General features: G+C 42.0%; 1 protein-coding gene across 1 annotated transcript in view; it reads left to right on the top strand.

The window, feature by feature from the left end:
* GRID2 (glutamate ionotropic receptor delta type subunit 2) overlaps nucleotides 1-24007 on the top strand; it is a 2300191-nt gene that overhangs the window by 1548407 nt on the left and 727777 nt on the right. The window contains exon 9 of the mRNA XM_029609341.1: nucleotides 23218-23319. Coding sequence (XP_029465201.1) covers nucleotides 23218-23319 — 102 coding nt within the window. The remainder of the gene's footprint in view (nucleotides 1-23217; nucleotides 23320-24007) is intronic.

The following is a 24007-nucleotide window of genomic DNA, read 5'->3' as shown; positions in this document are numbered from 1 at the left end:
AAGCCGGCCAGCATGTGCAACTTACTTCAGCCTGGGGACCTGAAGGAAGTCATAAAACAAAAAGAAAGGAAAAGATAGGTAGGGTTTAGGTGGTGGGGAGGAAAGGGCAAGAGGGAAGGAGTTTAGGTAGGGGGTAGGGACGTTTCCTCCCAGTCCACTCCTTAATTGGAATGGACTGGGAGGGAACTGGGGAAGGCCCAAATGTGTCGCCTTGCGGAGTTTGTAGAAATTCTCCCCCCCTTGCGTGCATGGCCCGCATATACACACGTGCGGATTATAAAATCATGTGTGCGCAGCCATCAAATTTTATAACATGAGCGCATGTTATAAAATCGGCGAGTCCATGTGTGTATGCCGGGAAGCGCGTGCGCACTTTTGAAAATCTACCCCATTGTTTTTTCACCACAACAAGTGCGTGTATATACTTATGTTCGTATACATGCAATGCATTGAACGTGCGCACTTTTCCTACCTATTTTAAAAATATATCCATGTATATTTTATGCACAAAATTAAATTAGGACTTACGTATGTCCCGGTATATGTGCATAAGTGGGCCAATTTTAAAACATTTGCAGGTAAATTAAATTAACCAGTTTACCAATTAGTCCAGCTTCTTTCCCAGTCCTTCTCCTGGTCATTAATTCACCCAGTCCATCTCCAGATCATGGACCCATTCTGCCTGAACTCCCTCCAGTTCACACAGACCTCCCACTCAGTCAGTACTACACACTAATCATGTTTACGTCAGATACTTAGCAGGTGTAAAAATATGTGCAGGTTGGCAAACGTACATGTGTTTCTTTTAATATATCAACTTACACACGTAAGTGTTGGCCCTGTCCCAGAAGGCCCTAGACCGCCTCTTTTTTTACGCATGTATAGGTGCCCGTGAAAATGGAAATACTACTTTTAAAAAAATACGAAATACATGAATAGAGGTTATTAACATGCACATTTTTACAAGCATAAAGGTGAATTTTAAAAGCCTGCCACATGCCGAAATTAGGGGATGTGTGAATATGTCAAGCTTGCACACGCTGAGCAGATTTTTAAAAAATACCCAATTATGCATGTAAATGTTGCTGCACACACATCTCAGAACTTCTCCGAAAGGGTTGGGGCATGAGGGGGGTCTGGGCAGGGCATGGGTGGTGCATGGGCATTTCAGGAGTTTAACCAGAAATGTACCTGGAAATACTTACTGAGGGCCCCCTGCCACGTAATTTTACTTCTGCTATGGATGGGCATGTAAGTTAAAAAAGAAAAAAAAAATGAACGAGCCATTTTGGAGGGGTTTAAAGAGTCTGGGATAACAGGCAGGGTTGGAGCACATATCTGTTAGCTGGGTGAGCTGGGAGCACACTGGTAAAACTGGCAAATGCATCGGCATGCATCACTTTTAAAATCCCTCCTACTTACATGGTAGAAGTGGGATTTGTGCGCACAGGTGCGCGCCCACTTAAAATTCAGCACACATGTACATGCAGCCAGGCTATTTTATAACATATGCACATATACATGCATATGTTATAAAAATGGCTGTTTTCGTGGACACGGGCTGACAAACACACGTATATGTGCACCCATGCTTCGGTTTAAAAGCTACCATCATAATGTTTTGAAAATGCATCCTTTAGGTATTAACACTGGATATACCATCCAGCATTAATTTCTAATGAACCAATTTTGATTTTAATGGATCAATTTGCATATCTATTACATTACCTTGTGGTAACACTAATGCGAATGCAAACAAAATGCATTAAAGAAGGGAATTATATTAATGTCTACTTTAAAGCGTGTTACGTATGAGCATTAACCTTAAAACATAAGGAGGATAATTTTCAACAGTGTGCGCATATAAAGGTAAATTTTTAAAGTCCAGGGTGCGTATGTAGGACATGCGCGCACCCAGAGGATTTTAAAAGCTGCTTTCATGCACGCACATCTCCCGAAGCTAGGGTTGCCAACTGCCTGGTTTTGAACCAGACAGTCCAGCTTTCTGTTGACCTATACGGTGTCGGGTCAGAAGTACTGACCGTACAATAAAAATCTGGCTCCTGCGGCAGGCAGCTCCTTTCCTCTGCGGCCCTGTTTACAGACGGGAGAGGGAACAAAGGCAGAACGAGCAGCCTGGTTGTAGAGCTGCAGCCCTGCCCTATCCCCTGTCCCCATGCTGTGATTGGCAGCTGTGTGGGGGGTGGGGGGGGATGTGGGATCTCACCTGAGCACACTCTCCTCAGCAGCTTATCTGCAGCTCTCTCCCCATCTCCTCTTCTCTCTACTGTGTCTGTAAATTATGGCAAGAGGGGATGGGGGACACAGCTCAGTCTTTCCCTCCTCCCGCCTGCTCTAACAGCGCTTCCTGCATATCTCACCTATGCCTCGGAGGAGAGAAAGAAGCACAGAGGAGGCAGAAAGGAAGGGATGGGAGAAAAAAATAATGAATAAAGGAGGGGGGAGGTACGGGCTGAGGGGGGGGGGAGAGATAGAGAGGGAGGTGCACAGGCTGGATGAGAGAGCCAGAGGAGATACATGGAAGGAAGGAGGGGGAGAGAGGGGGCACAGGGAATGAAGGAGGGAAAGAGACAGGAGGGCACAGGGGGCTGGAGGGACAGAGACACAGAGGATGGCACGGGGGGGGGGGAGGAAGAGCGTCAATAGGGCACAGGTAATGTTGGAAGAGAGAGAGAGTGGGGCACAGTGGCTAAGGATGGAAAGATACATAAAAGGCACTGAAGATGAGGGGAGAGTGAGGTGGGCACAGGGCCAGGAGGAGGCAGGAAAGGAGATGGGAGAGAGGGAGATGAGGAGCAGAGGGAGTGAAAAGAGTCAGTTGAGGCACAAGGAACAGAGGAAAAAGAGAGGCAACAGGAGCAGGAGACAAATACATGCAAATTTATGCTAATGTCAGAAAGGGATGGGGCACCCCCTCCGCCTAGTCCTCAAGGGTTCAGTCATGTTCTGTGGAAAAGTTGGTAACCGTTCCCGAAGCGCAAATATCTCACTCCAGTTCAAAAAGGAGCATAGTGTGGGCATGGTTTGGGTGGGGCATGGATAGGGCCAAGAGATGCACACGCACCCAGGTCCAGTGCCCCATAATTTTACTTCTGCTCTGGGGGAGATGTAAGTTTGCAAAAATAACAGCCAGCCCTGAGGGTGTTTTAAGGGTCTGGTGTAACTGGGAGGAGTGCAGGCTATTAAACTAAAAGGGCTTGGAAGACCTAACTCTACATTGGGCAAACGGGTGGACGAACTGATGAAACTCTTCATGGTGTGGACGTGTGCCAGTTATAAAATTCCCCCCACTTACGCGGTACATACCCGGATGTGCGAGGCTGTGTTTGCCCAGTTGCGAGATAGGGGGCATACATACAAGTGTCCAGGCTTTTTTATAATATACACGTGCGCATATGTTATAAAATAGCTGCATCTCTGGGCGCAAATGCCAAATTTTGAATATGTTTGTTACTCTCCAGATACATTTTATTCAGAAAAGTAATTATCCGGATAAAATGTATCCAGATAAGTTGTATGCATTTGGGGGGGGGGGGGGTTTCTGGGCAGAGTTGACTTAGTTGAATAACTTGACTGGATATCGCTGATATTTAGATTTAGTCAAATAAGTTATTTGGCTATAGACAATGGCAGAATCAGGTTTAAAGTTATCTGGGAACATGTTACAGAATAACCTTAACCTTAACTAGCTACATTCAAAGAATATAGCTGTTAAATAATGATCTCAAATAAATAATAATTAAAAAAAAAAAACCCTAACAGGCCTGTTGGCCCAATCTCCTCCTTCCCACCCCACTGAATAAAATGTTACTTCTACCACTTGATCCCCACCCCAGGCCCCCCAAAATTATGCCAAAATGTACTCCCAAGTTCACAAAATAAAATTAAAAGGTAGGCACCTCCCGAAGCCCACCCCCCCCTTCCCTCCCCACCATACACCCAATCCAAACTCTCCTGCTCTACCCAGAACCCACTCCCAAAAAAAAAAACCTTGCCATCAATGGGAGCTTGGTACAATCTTCAGCTGCATCTCTGGTTTCTGGGAGATTATTTAAATATTGACCTCACATCTTTTCATACCCATAGACATAGAATGGGAAGAAAGGCATAGTAAATCAGGCCCTTACTGTACAACTATTGTCTTCTTGCATGTAGGTTCTTTTATGTTGCATTTTTTAAACATCTTCCTCTGTTATATATCTATTGTAATATCTTTTAATAGACTGAAACTAATTTAATTTTCATATTTGATTTACAAATCTATTTACCACTTTTCCCAGTTAAAAACCTGCTCAAGGTGGTATACAATCAAATACATAAAATACAAAGTGTCATAGTAGAAAACAAGCATTCATCTCCCTCTTTGATTCAGGATATAGCATGATTTCCATCAGTGAAGCAGGACTCCTTTTTATAAATAATGGAAAATAGCTAAAAAAAAATTGACTATGATATAAATCAATTTAAGGAGTTAATAAACTGATCTTTCAATCCATACTGAGCTTTTCAGTAAAGAAAAGTCAGTATGGATCAAAATGTTGATTTCTTACTAAATAATATGGATATTTTGAAGTGCTTGTTGGAGCAATGTTGTAATTATACATTGACAAGTGGGCTATTTCAATTCAAACACTCTAAAGGGCCTATATATTAAGTGCTGATTTTCAAGAGTCACACGGAGGCTGCACATGTAAAATCAGTAGATACAAATGTCTGGTATTTGGCAAACCTCATGAGCATATGCATACTTGCAGTATCATTTCCATTTGTTAAAAGGGAAAAAAATGGGGTGATGTAGGGGTATTCTGGGGTGGGATTTAGAAGTATGCGCACAATTGGTATTCTGTAAGTGATATATACATGAATACATTACCAAACTAGTTCATATGCTTTTACATCTGGTAATTGAGTCACAGAACTGAAATCACACTTGTCTTTCTCTGCAGTTTTGAGGTGTGAGATCAGGGTTAAGTGGTGGGGGGTCAGGGTGAACTGTTGGAGATATGGGTAAACTAGTGATCAAAGAATAGGCACAAGTATTTCCATAAACAGAGTATGTGCATACTTTCTAAAATGCATATTTCTGTGTATGACTGAATGTTATTTTGCACATATGCTACAAACATTGGGGCAGATTTTCAGAGAGCTATGGGCCAGATTTTTGAACCTACACGCGGGTGTAGATTTGTGCGCGCAACCTGGTGCGCACAAATCTACGCCCGATTCTATAACTTGTGCATGCAGCCGCGTGCATGTTATAGAATCCTGGGTTGGTGCGCAAGGTCACACTTGTGCACCTTGCGCGTGCCGATCCCTAGGGGAGCACGATGGCTTTCCCCGTTCCCTTCTATTTGTTAAGAGGCCGCTCTGAAATCGGAGTGGCCTTGGAAGGAACTTTCCTTTCGCCCTCCCCCCATCTTCCCCTCCCTTCCCCTATCTAACCCACCCCCCAGCCCTACCTAAATTCCCCCCCCCCCTACCTTTATTATTTAAGTTGCGCCTGCCTCCGGGAACTCGGCTGGTGCGCGATCCCCCAGCCTAGCGGACCTTCGGAGGCCTCTGGCCACGCCCCCGCCCCTTTTTTCGAGCCCCGGGACATACACGCGTCCCGGGGCTTGCGTGTGTCGCCGAGCCTATGCAAAATAGGCTCGGCGCACGTAACCTCCCCATGCGTGCGTAAATCCAGGAGGATTTACACGCATGGGGGGTTACATGCGCCGGGAATATTTTCAAAAGGCCCAGCGGCGCGTGTAAAGCCCCGGGACGTGTGTAGGTCCCGGGTGCCTGAAAAAAGGGGTGGTGCAGGGGCAGTCTGGGGTGGGGTGGGTTAGCGGCTCCTGGCACAGAGATCATGTGCCGGCAAAAACCTGGAGGCAGGCGCAAAAGGTAAAATAAAGATGGGGGGGTTAGATTAGGGCTGGGGGGGAAGGTTAGGGAAAGGGGTGGGAAGGTCAGGCTAGGGGGAAGGGAAGTTCCCTCTCCGGCTGCTCTGGTTTCGTAGTGGCCTGGGAGGGAACGGAAGAAGCCAGTGCGGCTCGGTGCACGCAAGGTGCACAATTGTGCACCCTTGTGTGCACCGACCCCGGATTTTATAACATGTGCGTGCGCGGGCGTATATCTGCGTATATTTGCAAAACATTAAGAAACAACACAAGAACAAGTAAAATTAAACAGGTATAGACCAAGGTAATCTAAAAACAGGCATGTTGATAGATAACTGGTCAAAAGATAGGAAACAGTGTAAGACTTAATGGTCAACTTTCCCAGCAGAAAGAAGTAAATAGTGGAGTGCTTCAGATATCCGTATTGGGGCCAGTGTTATTTAACTTAATCTTTAACTATCTGAAAAAGGAAACAACAAGTGAAGTAGTCAAATTTGTAGATGATGCAAAAATATTCAAAGTAGTTAAAACATAAGCAGATTGTGAAGAACCAAAGATGGACCTTTCCAGTCTGGAAACTGGGCGTTTTAATGTCAGATGAAATTAAATGTAGACAAATGCAAAGTGATACACATAGGGAAAACTAATTTTAACTATAGGTACACAATATTGGTTTTTATATTATGAAAAGGAACTTGGAGTCATTGTGGACAACTTGTCGAAAAAAAGTTGCCTTAGCACATTTGTCCAAGTCAAATGTCATCCTGATGTCATCTAAGAAACTCAAAGTTATTCTGCTAAATGAATATCACAAGAACTGGAATTTCAAATCATCAACCAACAATAAGTAAAATATCTACAGTAGGGGATTGGTCACTCTAGGATTAAAGCTAGTTCTATACCCCTTGGAATGAATGAGAGCACTCAGAGGTAGATTTTAAAAGGTGCGCACGGGCATATATGTGCACGCATGTTATAAAATCGGGGGTCGTCACACGCAAGGAGGTGCACAATTGTGCACCTTGCGCGCGCCGAGATGCGCTGCCTTCCCCCGTTCCCTTCCCCCTAGCCTGACCTTCCCACCCCTTCCCCTAACCTTTCCCCCCCCCCAGCCCTACTCTAACCCCCCACCCTGACCTTTGTCTTACTTTTTGTGCCTGCCTCTGGGCAGGCGCATGTTGTGCACGCCGGAAGCCTGCCAGCATGCGATCCTCCAACACAGCAGCAACAGCCGTTCTGTTGGAGGCCTCTGGCCCCGCCCCCACCCCAAAGCAGGTCCGCCCTGCCCCACCCCTGGACTGCCCCTTTAGTGAAGCCCCGGGACTTACACACGTCCCAGGGCTTTACGAGCGTCGCCGGACTTTTTAAAATAGGCCCGGCGCACGTAGGACTTTTAAAATCCGTCCCTCAGTGTTTAATACCAGACAAAACAAAAGCAGTGATAGGGAATCTCCCTGAAATATTACTTGCTGGACTTTAATATTGGAGAAAACATATTATCCATCCTCAAAATTCAGGTGGAGTCTAGTCTGCCACATTTTCATGATCAACTTTATGTACTCTGTTAGTACAGGATTTATTTTGTACATTTCAAAGCAATTTATTATCCAAGAATATGGGATGCTATCAAAGGCTTTCTTATAATCAATCCATTCTATACTGAGGATTCAACTATGCATACAGCTGATCACAATGGCTTTATCAGCATCAGCTGGTGTTTGGTTCCACATGCTCAATTATTAACTTTCTGTTGCATTGCTGAGAGTTTATTAGAATCAAGGTGATGATATATGCTATCTGCATCCATTGTACTGAACAGTTTATAGATTGTAGCAAGCAGGTTAATGGTTGATAGTTTTTGGGGACATTATTTGGCTCTCCCTTTGGCAGGAGTTCTTTTCTGTTATTCACCATTGTGGAGTTAATTCTGGCTTTCTGACCAATTGTTTTTTTGTAGTTAGCCAGATGTTGATGGATAGAGTTCAAATATTTGAGCCAAAGGTTGGGCACTCCATCAGGGCCAGGGCACTTTCAGTTTGAAGCTTGTTTTAACTTGGTTTCCAGCTCATTCATTGTAACTTCAGGCCATTCCATAGTTTTGATGTTTGCCTCTTCTATATTCCCTGTATGCTGGGCAACCATTTCTGCTATGCTCATTAGGGGTGTACATTTGTTTCCAACATATTGGTAAACCGCAACGTATAGGGCCATATTCGTTGTATTCGTGGGGAAGCGAAACATATCATGATTCCCCACGAATACAACAAATCTTCACCGAATTATTCGGCCATCTAAAGGAGCAAATTTAAACAAACCCCCCACCCTCCTGACCCCTCCAAGACTTACCAAAACTCCCTGGTGGTCCAGCGGGGGGTCCGGGAGCCATCTCCTGCACTCACGCCATCGGCTGCCAGTATTCAAAATGGTGCCGATAGCCTTTGACCTTACTATGTCACAGGGGCTACCGGTGCCATTGGTCGGCCCCTATCACATGGTAGGAGCAATGGATGGCTGGCGCCATCTTGTGATATAGGACATTCAAACGTGAGCTTAAGACTTGCCTTTTTAGTAAAGATTACTTGAGCCAAGCCTAAATACGTTTTATGTTATCGCAATTGATATCAGAATTTTAAATAGAAGTACAGAGGATGTGGTTAGTGCAGTTAGTATAGTTAGTATAGCTGTGTGCTGTAGTGCTGTAGTGCTGTGTGCTATGTGCTGTAGTGCTGTAGTGCAGTTAGTATATCTGTGTTTAAAAAAGGATTGGATAAGTTCTTGGAGGAGAAGTCCATTACCTGCTATTAAGTTCACTTAGAGAATAGCCACTGCCATTAGCAATGGTAACATGGAATAGACTTAGTTTTTGGGTACTTGCCAGGTTCTTATGGCCTGGATTGGCCACTGTTGGAAACAGGATGCTGGGCTTGATGGACTCTTGGTCTGACCCAGTATGCCTTTTTCTTATGTTCTTATGTTCTTATGACAACTACTGTTATTAGAATTCCAACTGATTTTAGAATTTTATATGGAAGGACATCTACTGATTGTCTTATCATTTGTTTTAATTAATTTTATTATGTTTCACTTATTAAGTATAATTTGAGGTGTTTTTAGGATACAAGTTGAGCTATGTTTTATGTTTTATGACTCCAGGAACTTTTATATTTTAAGCTAGGAAATATTTTTGTTATATGCACATTTTAGGCTTTTATAATGTACATTAGTTGCTAGGAAGATTGCATTTTAAACTGTTGTGAACCGTTTTTATGGACCCTGAGTGACGGTATATAAAAAATGTTAAATAAATAAAATAAATAAATGACTTATCATGTTTCTAACTTTTGGCATTAAATTTAATTTTGATAGCCTTTCCCTCCCCAAGACGCCAGCATACCTACCCATGTAGGCCAGGAGTTCAACTGCCAATTCTTCAATCTCCAGTTTCCTTTCTTCACCATAAATCCTGGCATTTCCTACTCCATACACCTCCCCCTGCAATGCACTCCCATCCCCCATGGACACCCCACCAGTTGCTGCACCCACTTCCTCCAGCTGCCCATGCACCTCTTCTCCTTTGGTCCTTATTTGCTTAGGTGCATCATTCTTCTTATTCTCGCTGTTCACTCTGACTTATTTTGCATAAGTTTCTGGTATTTTTATTAGGCTATTCTTTACTCATCCTGACAACTTAACCCCAGGGATTCCCTACCATTTACTTCCCCACCCCCACTAGCTGCTCAAGAATTCCTGCTCCGGTGGTCGTTATTTGTTTGAATGCCTCATTATTTAACTTTTTTTTCTTCTTCCTGGCCTGTTTTGCACTGGTCTCTTATACTTTTCTGTGGTGGTCTTTGCTTCCATGTGATTCCTATCTACATTTCCTTCTTTTTCAGCTTCATCCTTCAGTTGTTTTAAGATGTCACTTAAATATGCATATGCTATGATCTGGCCAAAGATCTAAGAACCAAACTTACTAAGTGTTTTTCTCCATAGACACATAATGGAGTGGAGGAATAGCTTAGTGGTTAGAGCAGTGTGCTACAAACAATAAGACTAGGGTTCAAGTACTTGCAGAGGTACAAACTCTCTGGGGATAATGAAATACCTACAGTACCTGAATGTAGTTCACTTTAAAGTGCCACAGAATATAAAAATCTAAATAAATAAATGGGAGGAAAGCCTTGGTAAAACAGCCCCTAAGTTTTTAATCAATTGCTTTTTGCAACTTTTCCTTTTATATAATTGATTTTTCTTCCAATTTATGGTGGGCTCTCTTTGTGTACTCCAGAGATTTTAAATCAGGGTTTCTGACATAAAGATAGCAGTATATCATCTCCTTTTTGTCTTCAGAGGTCCACTTTGTACTAGATAATCTTCTTATGAGGTAATTTTCAAAGGAGTTATGCCCATAAATGGAACAAACTATCATAACAATTTTCAAAAGCCATTTACTTTTCAATATATGTTGTTGAATTGTCTATAGGATTTACAATACACTGGCATATATTGTAGCAATTTTCAAAAGCCCACTTACTCAAATAAAGTGCATAAACTCAAGAAAACCCAATTTTACTTGAATAAATGGTTTTTTTTTTAAATCAGGACCTTAATTTTTTCAATAGCCTCTGTGGTTTACTGGCTGCTAAAATGAGTGTATGAGTAACAACACCAAGGCCTATAATTGCACCAGGGACTTTATTTTTGACTGAAGATTCAGCACTATTGCTACCAATATCTTTAGCCCTAGTGCTTAGATTAAGAGAGGAATGCATGCGACCAGTTTGAATTTTTCTTTTTGTTTTCTATCACACTCCAATAGTAGCAGTTCCCTGGCTGAGATATAGTTTGGATATTACGCAACAGGGTCAACATATGAAGGTATTCAGCAAGACTTGATGAGAGACCCATACTCAAGGTCAGGCTGATGCAATTTTGAAAAATGGTGCCAACCAGGCTAGGGAGCATCCCAGGTCTCCAGCTTGCTATAGAAGACACTTATTCAAGGTATTGGGAGTTGGAATGGGGTCCACCTGGCCCCCCCCCCCCAACTACCAGGGTACTATTATTTTGGGTGGGGTAGTGGGTGACACTAGACACCAGGAATTGTATTTTCTTTGGAAGGGGGTATGGCTGGGCTGGCATGGAGGGGTGTGTGTGTGTGGGTGGGTTATTTTCTACCAACTGAGCTTTTTTGCCTTGAAGGGGGTGGAAGGGAAAGCACCATCACTGTGAATGTGGTATTTTTTTCTTTTTCTTTTTTTTTTTTTTGGGGGGGGGTGGACAGTGCATCCTCGATAGGCAGTAGAGGGGGTGGATGGGAGTCAACATTGACCACCAAGGTAATTCTTTTTTTGCCTGTGGGGGTGTGTGTATTGGGCACTGTGGCCCTTTAAATTTCCCATGGGAGCATGCGAGACCAGCATTTCAAAGTCAACCGTGTTATTTTATTTGCATTGGATTTCCTATGCATAAGCTGTTTTGCATGCATTAGGCAATTTAATACATGCAAATGCATGCAAAGCAGCTTATTTCCCTGGGAAGAGAAAATCTTTTGGTGTATGGCAATATTGCATGATATATAGCATTTAACATTTTACATGCTGTTTTATTTGATATATCACCATTTCGCAGCTTAGTAAATCTAGGCCTTGGATAAATAGCCAAATATTCAAAACATTGCCATTTAGCCAGAAAACTTGCGAGTTATGTAGCTAAATGGCTTTCAATATTGACCTCCTTATGTACAAAAAGCTATTTCTAGAACATCTAATTTTTGGTGCTTGTAGATGTCTGGGAGCCTTGTATTGCTCACTAATATACAGTAGCCATCTTTAGTTCAAGGACTGTTTTAGTGTAAGGAGTGATTTGCTATATTTTATTTCTATGAATACTTCCTTATACGTATGCTACAATGGAATGTTCCTAGAATGAGCTAGAGAAACCACTAATAAATGTAAGGGAACTCAAAGAATGAACTGGAAGTTTCTAACAAGTTTTCTCTAGAACAAAGGAAGAAGCAGGACCTGCTCACAGAGTCCAGAGAGGATCAGGGAAGTAATGAGAATAGAAGCTCTCCTCACTCATATTTTGGAGTAAGAATAGGAGCTTTCCCAGAAATGTGAGAGAAAGTTTTCACCTAAAAGGTAACCAAGAAGAGCAAAGGGTCCTATCTCTCCTGGAAGTAAGGCATTCTAGTTAGGATGTCCAGAAGAATTCTAGAACCCACACAGTGGCCTGCTGTGACTGAGAATGAAGAGGGGGAAATTGACTTGTCCAGTCAATGCAACCATGTGCCAGCAGAGTGCCACACAGTAAAAGGAGAGTTACTGTGCCAAAAAGGTACTAAAAAGGAAGAGAAGGGGTCTCGTCTACAAAGATACAGCGTAAGAACCATGGAGAAAAATGATTTCCTGGTACAAGGAAAGAAAGTGCAGGGCTTCCTTTAAACAGAGGCAGTATATTGGTTGTGTGAAAAACGTGCCCTTATTCAGGAGAGAGAGAGTGTGGAAAGGGCCAAGGGAGGGAGAAGTGTGTACTTATACATAGAATTTCACAAATAAAATGTTTGCATTTTCTGAACTCTGACTTTAAGTAAAATCTCTTTAAGAAGGGGAAAGCACTCACTGATTCATGGGAACCTTCGTTTTCAATTTTTATTTTATTTTTATCAGTCTTTATTACAAGAAGAACAAAATTGATTTTTACCTGGAAAAATGAAAAGTCCTATTTTGCCACTGTTTTCTCCAGTTTTTGTTCTTTTTGATACATTTCCAGGAAAAATAAATTAGAAAATGAAAGTTCCTACTGATTCAGTATAAGATGACAAAGAAATCTTGGCACTAAAGTGCCCCACATTCAAGTCTGTTAATAGAAGCCTCCAAAAACGACCCAATCTATGATCAATAACATATTAATTTTTGGAATTATGTTATCAATTAATCTAAGAAAGCAGTCTAGTGAATAAACTAATCACTATGTTCAGAATTAAATGAACATAATTGAAAAAATACAGCCTTAAGAACATTAGATGATTGCTGAACTGCAGATTGCTTAATTTTAAATTGTTCATGAAGTATGCAAGAAACAATTCAGTCGCCTAAGTAATTAGATAAAAATGTACACATTGATGAATGTAATTAAAACAGACTTAATCTGACCTCAAATGGGAACAAAAGCTCCTCACAAACTTCATAGGGTTTTTGCATTTGGCAGGATCAGTGCAATGTCTATTGTAATTAGATCTCCAGCACATTCAGATATGCTAATTGGATCTAAGATCTAATTAGTCTCTTTATGTAACTAAGGATGAAATATCGGTGAATGAATCTAATGTGCCTTTGTAGCTGAACTTTACTGTTGGCAAATTTTGTCATCTTAGCTTTATCAGCCAAAGCAACAGCAGACAGAATGATAGTTTTGAGGGTCAGTTTTCAAAAATTGCTCTGTGTTTCACATAAGCAAATTCTAGGAAGAACTTAGGGTCCTGTTTATGAAGAACATTTCCTATAGACACCAAAAGGGAGAACAGCATTTGCATGCTTTAAGTAGGCACACTGAGATTTAGCTGCATGATTTATAAAATATTGCATATTTCTCCCCTGAAAGTACACACGTTTGTTTCATTACTCATTTGTAATTCAGGAACAAGCATACTTTCTTTAACCATTTAAAAGAAAATTCACATATTTTATGCACATGATAATTTTAACAGAGTGCATAATGACCCAGAATTAAATGTGGAGGCACTTATTTTATAGAGCATGAGAATACACCGTTCTGAAAATACTTAGTTACATGCATACCTGGGATCATCAATTCGCTGACACCTCTACCAGTTAGCCCAGACCTACCTCCAAAAACTGCAGACAAAAGACAAGTCCAACTTCAGTTGTATGAGTCAAATAGCATAGCAGGTATAAAGATATTTGGACAAATTTGGGATTGTATGCGCATATACCTTTTACAAATTAGCATCTTGCTCGCCCCTAGACTGCCTGTTATTTTGCCTGCTAACATTTTCACATGGTACAACAAGTACATGCTTACTCTTGAGGTTTATAAAATATACTTTCTGCATATATATGTTATTTTTATGTGTGGTACTCCTGCATATCCATAGGCGGGAGCCAGGGCCCATGCCCAATGCTGCGGCATGACCCGGAGGCCAGGCCCCAATGGCAGAGCGTCAGCGTAGATTGGAACCCTGGTTCAGGTCCAAAACCACAGCCTGGCCTGGAGGCCAGGTCCTGATGCTTGGGCATCAACCCAGACTTGATGCCAGAGCCCAGCCCAGAGGCTGCGACCTGAAGCCTGAACCTAGATGTAGACTGGAGCCTGGGCCCAAGCCCGATGCTATGAACCTATGTGGAGGCCTGGTCTCAATGCTGGGGCCTCGGCCTGGACCTTGGCCCAATGCAGGGGCCTGGCGAGGGGGCCATGTCCTGACATCTGGGCCTGGGCCTAGGGTCAGGCCCAGGCCCAGAGCCCAGGCCTTGGAGCAGCACTGTTGCGTCTGAAGTCCTCCTTTTTTCTTCTTCAACTGATGTTGTCCACTAGGGTTGTGCTGGAGTTAATTAACTCTGGAACATTTATCTCAATGGATGGTACCATTGATGTACGGCAGTGCTGTACATCACCATATATCAAAATAGTGCCATCCATTAGGTGAATGTGCGGCATTAATTAACTCCAATGCTAGCCCAGCGGATGGTGTCAGTTGAAGAAGAAAAAAAAGAATGTCAAATGCTTTGGAGCTGCTCCTTGGCCTGGGCCTGAATCTAGGAATCCAGCTTCCAGGCCTAAACACAGCATTGGGCCTAGGCCTGAGTTCCATCCTAGGCCGAGGGTCAGGCATCGGGACCCGGCCTCCAGGCCGGGTCCTGGTGTTGGCCTTGGGTCTGGGCTGAGGCCCCAGTATTGGCACTGGGCCGGGCTGCAGCATCGGTCCTGGGTCTGGGTCTAGGCTCTGGCATCTTAACCCAGCTTCCAGACTGGGCTGTGGCATCGGGTATCCAGCCTTGGCCATGGCCCAGGCTTTGGGACCCGGCCTCCATGCTTGACATCAATGTCAGGCATTAGTCCAGTTCTAGACTCTGTCATTGGAATCTGGCTTCCGGACTGGACCGTGGCATTGGGCCTGAGTATAGGCTGTGGCCCAGGCTGAGGCCCAGGTGTCGAGACCCGGCCTGTTGCTTTTGCGGATACCCAATGGATCATGTAAGTTTCTTCAGGGTGGACTCAGCAGAGGCCCTGACGTCAGCCCAGGCATAGGCTGAGAACCTGACATTATGCTCAAGCTTAGGTCACAGTTCCTGCTTTGGGCCTATGCCCTAGGGAAGGCCCTGGCTTTAGGCCTAGGCTGAGGTGCCAGTGTCACACTCAGTTGTAGGTAGGGTGGCCAACCTCCTGGTTTTGTACTGGACTGTCCAGTTTTCAAGTTAACTGTACACAGGACCAGTGCAAGGATATTAGGTGCCCTAGGAGAGCCTTAAAGCCTTGCACCCCCTTCCAGCAGACTTGTAAAAGATACAATAATTAAAATAATAAGGCTAAACAAATATATCCTTTGTTCTCCATTCCTGGGAATGTTTGATTTCCAGTCACCCTAAGATTGTCATGGATTAGTAAGTTGAGGGGAGGAACACACAAACTTTCTCTACTCTCTCTCTCACCTATATACTCTCTCCAACACACACATGCACACATGCTCTCTTCCCACATAAACATGCACAAAAACTGTCTCTCTTTTGCTCATATACACACACACGTATACTCACTCTTTCACACATGCTGTCTCTCATACATACACAATGCAATGCTCTCTTTCTCTCTCAGCAGCAGTAGTAGACTCCTCTTCAGGCCATTCTCCTCTCTCTCTGGTTTGTAGGGCAGATGCTATCCTCATCCTTTCTTCAGCCATGGGGGCCCAGCTAAAACCGCTCCTGTTCCTTGCCCTTTAGGATGTATGTGCTTGCAACACCTGCTTCTTTCTTTTACCGATGTCTCCTGCTCCTTCCAGCAATGGCCATTAGCCCCAAGTAAGTCGAAAGAAAGATTCTTTGAGAGGCAGAGCAGAATCAGCGATTAGCTCCATGGGGCCAGAAGAAAGAAGCTTTGGGAAGTGGAGCAGCGTTGGTGATGAAGTGATCTGGAGCAGAGAATGAGAGTGCTTACATGGCTGGGAGGGCACCAGTGTTGCGTACTGAAGGATAACTCCAGGAAGAGTCAGAAATCTTCTCTACTGCTCCTTGAAAACAACATCTTAGCACGACTAATGAAAGTACTAAGCTGCCACCTCCCAATCTCTGTCACCCTAGGTGGCCGCCTAGTTTGCCTAATGCTTCCACTGACCCTGACTGTACAATGTCCGATTACAGAGGTATCAAACATCACATAAGGACGTGAAAAAGCATAATCTGCTCATTAATGATAATTGTTTAAATGCTTCATAAATGTTCTATTAAACTATAGGTAAATTTGTTACATATACATCTTATCACACATAATCATATGTCATAAAATTATTGCGTTGAAATATTACACATGATTTATTATTCTTAAATTATTTTTTATTCATCAACTATTTCTTAACATAGTGTGGATACCCACACTATGTTACACCACGTGGGGAACATTAATGACTGTTGAAGGATCAAAAAGATTCACACATTGGAAATATTGATATTGTACATGCATATTAATCATATATAGGGATCATTGTCTCATATATTGTAATTGTTTTTTATGTTTAATAGGTATTTGGGAAATGTGCAATATGGTGGGGATTTTAATAATAGTATGGTTGATGTGAATGAATGATCAGTGTGTTTTATGGGATAGTTTGTTATGGTATTTATGATAAATGTTTCTTTGGGAATTGTTATGGGTATCCACACTATGTTAAGAAATAGTTGATGAATAAAAAATAATTTAAGAATAATAAATCATGTGTAATATTTCAACGCAATAATTTTATGACATATGATTATGTGTGATAAGATGTATATGTAACAAATTTACCTATAGTTTAATAGAACATTTATGAAGCATTTAAACAATTATCATTAATGAGCAGATTATGCTTTTTCACGTCCTTATGTGATGTTTAATATTTATTAAGTTAAGGATTGTGATTTACCCTTGTTTTTGTTACCAATTGCAGAGGTAACCAAACACTGTAATGTCCAGTCAAAGATGCTTGCATGACCCTGGGATAGCATCTGAACTGTGCTGGCTGCACACAGCCAATCAGAATTTGGTATTTAGGACTGTGGTATCAGTCCTCCAATCAACTGTTCTTTGTCTCAGGCAGCTGAGGCAGCCACAGAAGGAGGTGAGGGAGAGATATGCCTGCAGAATCTTTGCCTGCATGCTGGAGTTGAATCTGCAGCTACCTTTCTGTGCCTCTACTTCCTGCAGCTTAATCAGTTATGCTCTCCTACCACTGCCGCTGTCCCTTCCCTTTCCTGGCCAGGGCTTGCACAGCCTGCCACTACAGCTGCCTCTTCAATGCTCGTGGCTCAGCCTATCAGAATTGTAACCTCTTTTTCCCACCTCACAGTGGCATCCTGGGAAGTTGCTCTGACAGTAGCTGCTTCTCTGCTACAAACTTTAGGCTGTGCCTTCCTCTGTTTCCCTTTGATCTCACTCTACCTGGCTGCTTTAGCATCACTACACTCCTGGCTGCCAGCTCCCTTCCCCCCTCTACTGGCATCCCTTTTTCTCTGTCACATGGCCAGCCATTTTCTTTTATCCTGACTGCTGCTGTGGCAGCCAAAGCCAGACAATCCAGGCAGGTAAACAGCATTTGTTTTTAAGGAAAGAAAAACAAATCCCCAGAAACCATCTTGACTGGCCCCTTAGCACGTTGGAAAAACCTGGTGTAGTGCACTGCAGTGACTCCCTCCCCGACCAACATCTCCTCCATTCCCTTCTCTCTGCTCCACATCCCCATCCCTGAACCCCATCTCACACTTCTCTCATACTAGTATCCTTTTGCGTTTCTGAGACCTGTTACTGGGCCGCCCTGTGTCCCAGGCAGTCCCAGGGCGCATGGCAAGTCATGGAGGTGCCTCCCTGGGTGACATGACTGGCCAGCGGAGTTACAAGCTGCACGGGCCCTAAGGAGGGCTCTTGCCATTACAGAGATGCACCCAGCCTCCTGATGAGGTGCATCAATGTCCCCGTCCCAAACCTTGCAATTTCCTTGCAATTTCCTGACAATCCTGGCTCCCTCTCTTTTTTCTCCTCCCTGCCCTCCATCCCTCTTACCCTCTGAGAGCATGTGTGAGAAAGGGTGTTCCTGTTTGTGGAAGGAGAATGTGTAAGAGAGTATATGAAGAAGGGAGCAGGCGTTAAATGAGTGTGAGTGAGTGTATATAATGAAAGAAGCATGTGTATGTGTAGGAGAGCAGTATGTTTGACAGAGATGGAGTGTGTGAGAGAGTGAATGAGTGTGTATATAAGAGAGGAGAAAGTTTGTGTGATACACCCCCCACCCCCCACCTCAATCCTCAACAATCTCATGGTGACTAGAAATCAAAAGTTCCCAGGCAAGGAGAGCAGATTTTTTAAAATCCTTAGTTTTAATTATTGGGGGTTAGTTGACATGTTAGCTGTTTTGAAAAATTGTATGGGTGTTGGAGAAATTTAAATTCATTTTATATACATTTGTGATTATTTGGTGTTCTATTCATCTGCTGTTTTGAATTATTTTTTTTTCTTTGTATGGTTTTATGGTTATGTTTTTTCTTTCTTTCTTTTATTGTTGTATTATGAGGAATGGTAGGTTTCTGTTTTTCAGTTGAACTGCATACAGTCTAGCTTGTTGCAGTTTCTAGTTTAGTTTTTGTCCATATATTTGTATTTATATTTTATGGTCTTTTTATTCTGTATTTGGCAAGCATCTGTCTATGTTCTGCGTGACTGAGATAAGGTATTCTGCTAATATGCAGTTCCTGCCCCATGGAGCTTACCTAAGAAATGGGGAGCAGCTGAGTGACAGGGGCCCCCTTTCATTGTCCTGAGAGGCTGGAAACTAGTTCACAGGCAGGATTTAAAATGTATGCAAATGTATTAAAATGTATGGAAATGACCATGTACACCCCCATCCTGAAGTCATCAAGTATCCAGTCCTGGTCTGTGGAAAAGTTGGCATCCCTAGGCATAAGCCATGGCTCCTGTTTTGGGCCTTGGCCTACCTCCAAGACAAGACCATGACTTCGAGCTAAGCCTAGTCCTAGGGCCCATGCATTCATTTAAAACAAATGCAATGAATAAGGTTTGTTTCATTTGTAGGGGACCCTAATTTGTTTCAGGTCCCACAAATGAAACATCGGCCTTATTCATCACGTTTTGCGCATTTGTTTTAAACAAATGCACATCTCTATTGGCTGGTATTAATTTGAGACAGAGAACTGGTTGGGCATGAATAACTTGGGATTGCTTCTACCGTTAGACCCATGGAGGGATTAAATGGTTGAAGGGGTAGGAGTGGGTAGGAGTGGGTGCTGAGGGCAAGGCCATAATATTTTGAAAATGCATTGAAATGAAAACAAATGAAGTGTCATTTTAAAAATGAAATGAAACTGGAATTTTTGTTTGAAAGAAAAGCACATACTAGTGTTGTTGCTAAATCAGAGTAAGTGGTGTTGTGAGATGGCATGACAAATATTATTTTGGATTTTTGTGTTATTTAGATAAGAATGCTTATGACCTTTCTCTTATTCTTGCATTCTTCAGAATTAGACATACAATTCACTGATCTGTACTCTTAAATATCTTGAAGATAATACTTTTTATGGATAGGTATGCTATCAAAATATTATGATTATGTTATATATGACTGCTATTTCCAATGTAAAGTCTTCCTATTATTAGGCTAAAATTGATTCTGCTTCATATAAAGCTAGGGATCCTAGATCTGCTTAGGCCTCTGGAAATATTTCTACTCCTGACTTTGCTATTATTTTGTGAAGATTCAAACTATTCATTGGGGAGGTGTTTCTCAAGTAACCCATCCTTGGCTCTAATTTGGTAATTCTATCTTTCCCTTTAAATTGCTGGTTTCATTTTGAACAGCTTGAGATAAATAATGTGTCTGTGTTGTTCAGCTCTACTCATTCTTCTGCTTGTCTCTGATCCCTGTCCTTATTTCCTTAAGGCCTCAGGGCAAGTTTTGTTACCTGTTTTGACTAATATCATCAATTGTTCTCTGGATAAAACTGAGTTTCCTGAGAATTATAAATATGATGTTTTTAAGTCACCATTAAAAAACCCAATCTGGATCTGGATCAAGTGGAAAATTGTAGCCCTGTAGCAAATGTACCTTTTCTTTACAAAGATGGGGGCAACTGGAGGACTTTCTGAATGAAAATGGTTGAGTGATTCATTTTCAATCTGACTTTTTTATGTGGTTATAGTATAAAGATAGAGCTGTCACCCTTAGTAGATGACTTAAATTTGAGTCTGGAGAGGGACAGGTCCTCTGTGCTGTTCCTGCTGGATTTGACATCTGTCTTTTATATCACTGATCGTGAGGTCATGTTATCAAGGCTCAGTGACAGTGGTGTTAGGTGCATTCTGTCTAAGAGACAGGCCTGGGAACTTGTGATTCCCAGTAACCCCAAGATTGTCATAAGGTAGTAGGGGAGGAAGATGGGGTCAGTGACCAGTAGCAGCATGTACATAAAACTCAGCCACAGCAGCCTTCTCTTTCCACAGATCTATAAGACAAATGCTCCTCTTCTAGCATCTTTTCCTGCATCGGGCCTGACACACTCCCTGTTTTATTTTCCCTGTGCGGGCCCAATGCTTCTTTTCTTCCTGTATCTCTTCCTATGGTGGTCGGGGCCAAATCTCCTGCTTTTCTTCTTACTCAGAAACGGACTTTCTTTTATGTAGCCTCTGTCTTATGGAATGCCTTGACTTGGAAATGAAATTTTTACTTCCTCGACACTGGTTAAAAGAAAGTTATTGCACCCCTTGTTATATGTAAACCGGCATGATATGATTGTATCATGAATGCCGGTATAGAAAAGCTTTAAATAAATAATAAATAATCTATTTAATGACAATTTGACTTTTTTGAAAGCTGATTTTATCGATGATAGTTTGATATCTTGAGTTTATTATTACATTTTTTATTGTTTTGGCAATTTGATTGTACTTGTTATAATTGTAGATTTATGTGTTGATATGTTTATTCTATGTTTGCTTAAGCCCAAATTTTCAAAGGCCTGTGCGTGCAAATAATGGTGGTTTCACGTGTGCCCGGGCCCTGCATGCACTGAGTTCATTTTCCAAAGGGCCCAGCCATGCATGTAACCACCAATACATGCACAAGTGCCGGGCCTTTCAGAAGGGGCAGGCCTGGGGCTGAGGTCTGGGTGGGGAGGAGCAGGGTACGGGGCGGGTCGGGAGAGCAAGCGCACACCAGCAGCCAGTTGGCATGCGGAATCTACTGCTGCTCCAGAGAAGCAGCAAGGTAAGAAATAAAAAGAAAAATTTAAGAGTTAAGTAGGGGGGTAGGGGTCATGCAGGAGAGGAGAAGAGGTAGGAAGGGTAGGGTTAGGCATAGGAAAGTTCCCTCCCAGTCCGCTCTTTAATTGGAGTGGACTGGGAGGGAACTGGGGGAGGCCCGATTGCATCGTCGTGCGTGGGCTTTTAAAATTTTTCCCCTTTGCGCGCAGAGGAGGCCAGCTGCCTGCACATGCACATGCGGATGTTAAAATATGCCGCACATGTGTGCGTAGATATCGTATTTTATAACACATGCGTGCCAACACACGTGTGTTATAAAATAGCCATGTCTATGTGGGCGCCGGGAACCACGCACACATGGACAGCTGCATGCTTCTTTGAAAACTGACCCCTTATTGTTTTATTTCATTGTATTTGTTTTAGCTTGCATGTCACCTAAAACTTTTATGAAATGAGTCAAATAAGAAATATCAATTAATAAATAAAATAAATATATTACAACTTCTATTATGGAAATTCAAACAGGCTACATTATCAAAACATGCATACAAAAGTGACCACCAAAATAATGTGACATACAGTGCCACTGTGGATATGTAAGGTGCACTGATATCAACAATCGACAACATAAACACAATCACTGCAGTCAGTGTGATTGCAAAACCATGCAATTTGAGCTACAGAGTCTTAAAAAAAAAAAAAAATCCTGCATGGCGCCCAACTGAAAAAGATCCATATGATGCCAAACTTGGCTCTCCTTTTCGACTGTCATAATTCTTGAAGGGGACAGGCCTCTTATTTACCGTGTGTAAGTGCAAAAAGCAGGGATATTAAAACAAAGCAGTGCACTTGCTCTTTCTAAATATTTGGAAGTCCTCTTTTAGTCATAAACTATACATGTTCTTGAGACAATTAGGTACCTTTCTGCAGTAGATGTGTGCCTCAAAGAATTAAAACTATTTAAACATCATAAAAGACCTAATTTACTCAGGTAGATGAGTCTCTTTAAAAGGGACTCCTTTTAATGAGCATAAAGGTCAGGGGCCTTATAATATTTTGTAAAGTGGAAAATTTGTCATAAGAGAGAATTGGAAAGAGCCATTTCAAATGGGAAGTTCAAGATAGTCAAGGGGAGGGTAAATTGTAATCATATGTATGCTAAAAGCCAGGAACGTAACATATCTCTTAGTAGTTTAAACAGCTCTTTCATAAGAGGAAGTAACTTTTCAGCATGTGTCATTGACGTACAATTTTCTATCAATAAGGTGGCTTTAAAATAATAGTTCCCCTAAGTGCATGTAGCGGTAATTGTTACTTATTTTAGTATTCAACTCCTATTCCAAAATGTAGGCACCTCTTTTGTATTTTGAAACTGAAGTGATTCAACATGAAAAAAAAATAGTTATGAAACAAATGATATATAAAGGCTTTATCATCCTCTGTATTTAACACCCGAGTACCATACCTTGATGAGCATTCAATATGTGTTGTTCCCCTCTGTCTAGTCACTAATAATTGTGAATGTTAATGCTGTAAACCGTGATTTCTAATTTGTGAAGGTTGACACCATAAACTGTGGTGATCTAGTGATTTTCACTTGGAACGATGGTATATAAAACCTCTAGATAAAAAAGTAAATAAATAAACAATGAAATATGAGTCACTTATTAGAACATAGTAACATAATAATGACAGTAGATAAAGAACCAATAGTCTATCTAGACTGCCCAACAATTTACTTGCGGTAATAACTGCTACTCTGTGCAGGTTACCACCATGCATTCTGTCTCTGCAGTGCATATGTATAAAATGACAAGTTGCATTTTGTTTTTAGCTTGGCTCATGGAATCCAGTCACTGGCCTGAATGGGTCGCTGACAGATAGGAAGTTGGAGAACAACATGCGGGGAGTGGTTCTACGTGTTGCAACTGTATTGGTAAGTAGAATGATTTTATTTACATCTTTCCCTTGTATTCTCTTCCCTGCTAACTGCCCTATTCCACACAGAAATAGGATATTGACTGAGGGAGAATGAAAGGGATTTGAAAAAGTCATTGCTAATGAAGAATGTTGAGCAAGGTCAATGCACTAGAGTCCACACTCTGTTTGCCAATATTAGATCAAAGTGGCATTTTCTACAAAAGAGAGTTTTTATCACTAAAGCTCTATTTCATCAAGGAAAAAAACCCAGGAAATCACTTTATCCAATGCTATACACCAGCTCGAGGGAACATTCTTCATCATTTCAAAAAAAGCAACAAAAAAAGTAGCTCATTTAAAGCAAATAGAAGAAAATTCTTTTTTTACTCAGTGCATAGTTAAGCTCTGAAATTCATTGCCAGAGGATGAGGTTATAGCAGTTAATATAACTGGGTTCACAAAAGGTTTGGATAAGTTCCTAGAGGAAAAATCCATAATCTGCTATTAATTAATAAGAAATAGTAGCTTGAGATTTATTCAATGTTTGGGTACTAGCCAGGTACTTGTGACTTGGATTGGCCACTGTTGGAAACAGGATACTGGGCTTGATGGACCCTTGGTCTGATCCAGTATGGCAAGTCTTATTATGATCTTATGTTCTGCTAGCTAGTTGTAAAAAATGGGATTTCATTCTCATAGTCAAA

The sequence above is a fragment of the Rhinatrema bivittatum genome, chromosome 1, assembly GCF_901001135.1.
Source record: "Rhinatrema bivittatum chromosome 1, aRhiBiv1.1, whole genome shotgun sequence".
NCBI classification, from domain to species: Eukaryota; Metazoa; Chordata; class Amphibia; order Gymnophiona; family Rhinatrematidae; genus Rhinatrema; species Rhinatrema bivittatum.
The sequence above is the reverse complement of the archived record's forward strand: the minus strand, read 5'-3'. Positions and strand labels throughout refer to the sequence as shown.